This window comes from Eublepharis macularius, chromosome 2 (assembly GCF_028583425.1).
Source record: "Eublepharis macularius isolate TG4126 chromosome 2, MPM_Emac_v1.0, whole genome shotgun sequence".
NCBI classification, from domain to species: domain Eukaryota; kingdom Metazoa; phylum Chordata; class Lepidosauria; order Squamata; family Eublepharidae; genus Eublepharis; species Eublepharis macularius.
In genome coordinates, this window is record NC_072791.1 from 150,153,509 (window position 1) to 150,158,921 (window position 5,413).

The following is a 5,413-nucleotide window of genomic DNA, read 5'->3' on the forward strand; positions in this document are numbered from 1 at the left end:
GCTCACAAAAATGCAACAAGAATGAAACCCTCCCCCTGTTGATTATCTTCAGCATTTGGTTGCTGACATTATACTGTTTTTGAAACAGAGAGTTACCTTTTCAGGAAATAACATTTTATAGATATATTCATGGTTTTTTAACTTTCCCAAGCTACTTGCCATACATTTCATAGCTTAGATATATGCAATATGAAGAAGCTGTAGGTTTATCTGTGCCATGTTCCTCTGTTTTGCAGCTCTGAAGAGAAATCAGAACACAATGTCTGAAGACAACATTACCACAGTGGTCAATGCATTTGTGTTTGTAGATTTAACAAGCAACCCTAAGCTCCGGATAATTCTCTTTCTGCTGTTCTTCCTCATCTATATGGCCACCTTGATTGGAAATCTGGGAATGATTGCCTTAATAAGATCTAGTCCCCGACTTCATACACCAATGTACTACTTTCTCAGTAACCTTTCCTTCCTGGATGTGTGCTTCTCCTCTGTAGTTACCTCTAAAACATTAGTAAACCTTCTGGTAGAGAAAAAATCCATATCTCTGATTGGCTGTGCTATGCAGATGTACTTTGTAATTGGTTTGGCAAGCACAGAGTGCTTTCTCCTTGCTGCCATGGCATATGATCGATATGTAGCAATTTGTAAACCATTGCTATACTCAAGTCTCATGTCACCTAGAATTTGTATTCTTTTGGTGGTTGGGTCATATATACTTGGGCTTTTTCATTCTCTTATTCATACAGTCTTTACCTTCAGACTATCCTTCTGTGGGTCAAATAAGATCAGTCATTTATACTGTGATATCAGTGCTCTTTTATTACTCTCCTGTTCTGATACTTACTTCAATGAACTCCTGATTTTTTATGCTGCTGGTCTTGTGGAAGTAACCACAATTTTGAGTGTCTTGGTTTCCTATGCATATATTCTTGCCAACACTATAAAGATCAGCTCAGCTGCAGGAAGGCTCAAAGCCTTCTCTACATGCACCTCCCACCTGACTGCTGTCACCATCTTCCATGGAGCAATTCTCATTTTGCATTTCCGACCCAAATCTAGCACTGGATCTTCCATCCAAGATGTGAGTGACAAAATTCTTGCTGTGTTCTACACAATTGTCATCCCATTGTTGAACCCACTGATTTACAGCCTGAGAAATAAGGAAGTGAAGGATGCCTTAAATGCTGTTCAGAGGAAGCTGTGTGTATAAAAATGTTTAGCACTTGATAATTTTTAGAGGGATTAAACAACTATATGAAAGGAGATTAAGGTACATCCATCAAAATACTACTCACTTCTCAGTTCTGAATGTTTTCATGCATGATGTTTCAGTTAAAATGTTAGGAATTTATGTCCTAGTAGACAATATTAATGATATTTTACTATTAATTTTGTCACTGTTCTGTTCTTTATACCTGCATTATAGGTCTTGAATCTCATAATTAATAATAAAAATCTATGGATACTTCTGATGTTGCCAGTACTTAGATTTCAAGAGAGACTTGAGGGAATACAAGACCCAGTGTATTGCCACTGAGTGTTGTCCAGTTCTGGACCCCCCCCCCCCCATCACCCACAGCCTGGGGATAAGTACAAAAATTTCCCCACTTAGACTAAGTTTAGGTGTATAAGGCATTTTCCAATGACTCTCTGCTGCTGCTCCATGCTCCTTATGCTCAAATGCCATTGAACATTCAGACTCTACTTGGCATCTTTGCATCATTCAATGCCTCTAGAGGGGATATACATAGATTGAAAGATTATATAACTTGCTTAGCAGCGCTTTTTGTTCTAGTGCATGTCTCAGAAACTTCGCTCACAACTTGGGTTTTATCCAAAACCACTCTGTTGCCTAGCCTTTTCTAAGGTTCTTATGCAAGACACAGAATGTGGCTATCTTAACACATTCCTCCTGATCCAAGGATATAAAGAAAAAAGGCACTCTGGATTTGTTCAGAGTATTGTCCCTCCTTCTTGGCTTTCCTGGAACCTCTTCTTTATACAAAAATATTTTTTTTAAAAAAAAGCTTACAAAATGTCATGGTATAGGCATGATATAGAAATGCCATTTATAAAAGATAATGGCATCATTGGTGGCATCACAGTATTGCCTTTTTATTTTTTTTTTCTCTTTTTGAGTATGTGTGGCTGATTGGGCTAGTTCCTGCTCTCTCTTTCCCAGGGAGGCAGCCAAAGAGAGCTCATGGAATTCTGGGCTGGTGACAGTTGAAAGTCTGTTGGAAGATCAGCGAAGGTAGTTACGAGAGAAAGATTTTGAAAGCTGTTGAGAGAAGGTAGCAGGGATATAGCTGGCTTTTGACACCTGTTCACATATATAGTAATTGGGGATGGGCATGAACCAAAATATGAACCAGTGGTTCATCAGAGCACAATTCTGATGAACTGTGATGAATCTCTATGATTTTTAGTGCTGTTCAATTGGTTTGTTTTTTGTTTCATCACTGCAGACAGTCTGGCACTGATCAATCTATTTCCAAGGCAACATGAGGGATGGACTTCTGCAGACCTTCTGCAGCCCTGGGAACACCAATGTCAGCCCTCCAAAGCTTGATAGGCAGCTCTGGCTCACATTCTTCTCTATGAGAGCAGAATGAATATAACCCCCCAGCTCTCAGGCGAGTGGTTTCAGTTTCCAGCAGGCAGTTAGATAGGGAGAAACTGCTGTTAGATATTCTGATGCTTCAGGGCTCTGAAGCACCTGCTTTTGTGCCATTGCCAGGCTCAGTGGCCAAATCTAATGGGTTCCTCTCAGGTTCCTTGTCGGGTGTGAATGCAACCCCCACAAGGAGAATTTTAACCTCCTTCATCCAGAACCAGACTCTGACCCCACCCTGGGGGCTATCATTCTGTTCTCAGAGGAATGTTCTGTAATTCCATCTCACATTTTCATTGCAACTTTTTGGTGCTGCGATGTATTTCAGTGGCGCCAATGCAAGCCAATTGGCATTCGTGGCTTCCATTATATCTAATGGAACATTCCTGGGGGCACCCACGTTGGGGGTCAATAATTTGGACATCCAAAATGCAATCTTCACCAAACTTGGAGGGTGGCTGCAAGAGAGCCTGTTAAAGACACTCTGTGAGGTTGTTATCTCTGACTGCAAAGGGCGCCATTCTACAGCCTCCTGAAGACACAAACCATGAACCAAACAAACTGGTTTGCGAACTGGGCAATTTTGAGTTGGTTCATGGTTGCTTCTTGGTTGGGGGTTTGTGTTTTGTGCATCGTGATGAACCATAAACTGACATGAACTGCCTTTTCCTGGTTCATGCCCATCTCTAATAGTAACCAATCCCTATTTAACCCCAATGTTTTAAAATAATTCACTCCAGTATTCTATCTTGTAAATAAAATTGATCCTTGTTTCTGGTTTAACCCTGGCTGGCTTGAAGACATTGGCTGGGGGAAATAAGATTAATATTTGAGCTGTTTATAGTCTGCCTTAGGGGTGTGCATCAGAAAAAAATTCGGATATCCCGCTTCGGTTTTACCCAAAGTGAGGAAAAGCTTCATAAACACCCAAAATGCGAAGCAGCAAGCTGCTTTGGATTCGAGTATTTAAATTGCTTCAGTATGCTCTGTACAGATTCGGAGCATACTTAAGTGAGGGAGGAAGCTTCCAGCCCCCCCATCGGCATGGAAAGGGGCATTGTAAAATCTAGCCAGCTTGGATCAGCTGCTTGGTGGGGATTTCCCCACCAAACAGCTGATCCCAGGATTTAAATGCCCCTTCCCATGCCACCGTGCAGCGGCACGGAAAGGGGCATTGTAAACCCTGGTCAGCTTGGATCAGCTGCTTGGCAGGGATTTCCCTGCCAAACAGCTGATCCCAGGGTTTAAATGACCCTTTCTGTGCTGCTTTGCAGAGGCCTCAAAGGGGGCATTTAAATGCCAGCCGGTTCGGATCAGCTGCTTGGTGGGTATTTTCTTACCAAACAGCTGATCCCTGGGTTTAAATTTCCCTTTCCCTGCTGCTTCACAGCGGCATGGAAAGGGGCATTTAAACCCCTTGACCTGAAGCTTCCCAAAGTGATACGAATCACTTCAGGAAGCTTTGGTTCAGGGTTTCTGAATTGGGCCCAGCATGCTGGGCCCGATTTGGAAATCCCAAATCTTTGTGAATTAGGTCCGATTTGGGTATTTTACCTGAATCGGAAACTCGTATTGCACACCCCTAGTCTGCCTGTCTCACTGAAACTCAAAGTGGATTACCCAGTTTAAGGCAGTACAGTCAATATGATGAAACATCTACTAAGGAATGTGATATAATTTCTGTTATCTTGGTTATATTCTCTAAATATTTCTGAAGTATTCCACAGATTTTATTAAATGCTTTTTTCTAGAGTTGTCAAGAAAAATTCTCTTAATACTCATTTATGCAGTTGCTCCCTGAAATCCAATAATCCTTTTCTTTCCCCCTTTTTAGGAATTTGAAGTCAGTTTCTAATCAATTCAATTGTGATCAAAGAGAAATTTGCAGACAGAAGGGGCAGGAAGGGAAGTTCTGCAAAATTTAATGATTTCACTCTGCAAATGCTCAGTAACAGGCAATGTCTTCCCAAGCCTTCCTGTCTTCCTGCTAGAGCACCATCTAGGGGTGTATAACCTAAATAAATTACAAGACTTGAAATTACAAATGATTTCCCTTCAAAGAGAAAAGATTTGAATTTTATTTCTTATTAAAATGTGATATCTGTCTTCTATAATCTACTCTGTGTTGGTATGTCTGAGTGTCCCATGAGGAACCCAAGTACAACACTTTAAATAAATAAAACACACACCACTCAGTAATAAAAATTACACATATTTCTCCATTGCTGCCCGCCTGCCCAGATAGATACCTTGCTCTCCTTGGGCCACTTGCTCTTGCCTTGTCAGTTTGCCTCTTCCTTACGCTACTGTTCTTCATGCCAAGAAGCTGCAGTATTACTGTTTAGAATCTTTCCTATCAATTCTTCCACAGACTTTAATGTTAAACATGGGTGCCTTTCATTTCTTCCAAAAAAGGGGAGGAGGACCTCATTATTCTGTCAGTCTGAAATTTGGCAGTATGGATGTCCCGGGGGAATACTGAGACATCCCTCCCACAACTTTAATCCAATTTGGACTGAAAATTATGAAGGTACAGATCTGAGGAGGGGTGGTCTTCCTTTAAAACCAATTGGAAATAGTCATGAAACAGACATATGAAAATGAAATAACAATAACAATATAAAACTGTAGAAAACAACCCAATAACAAAACAGCTCCTTTTGGAATTAATAATGAAAATGAAAAAAATGAAACAAACTCCGATAGACAAATCGTGAATGCATGGAATATTTAGGGTAAGGAGGATTTCTGTCACTCTATTCCTCAGACTGTGACTTGAGGGCTAAAACTTTATTTTAATGT

At 40.7% G+C, this 5,413-nt stretch overlaps 1 protein-coding gene across 1 annotated transcript; it reads left to right on the forward strand.

Annotated features, from left to right (window-relative positions):
* Positions 1-259: 259 nt before the first annotated feature.
* Positions 260-1,207, forward strand: LOC129325253 (olfactory receptor 1086-like). The gene has a single exon (XM_054972887.1). It carries the CDS (start codon positions 260-262, stop codon positions 1,205-1,207), a length of 948 nt encoding a protein of 315 aa, XP_054828862.1.
* Positions 1,208-5,413: the final 4,206 nt, after the last annotated feature.

Excerpts from the sequence above, each read along its gene's own strand:
- LOC129325253 (XM_054972887.1), top strand. The coding sequence starts at position 260 with ATGTCTGAAGACAACATTACCACAGTGGTCAATGCATTTGTGTTTGTA.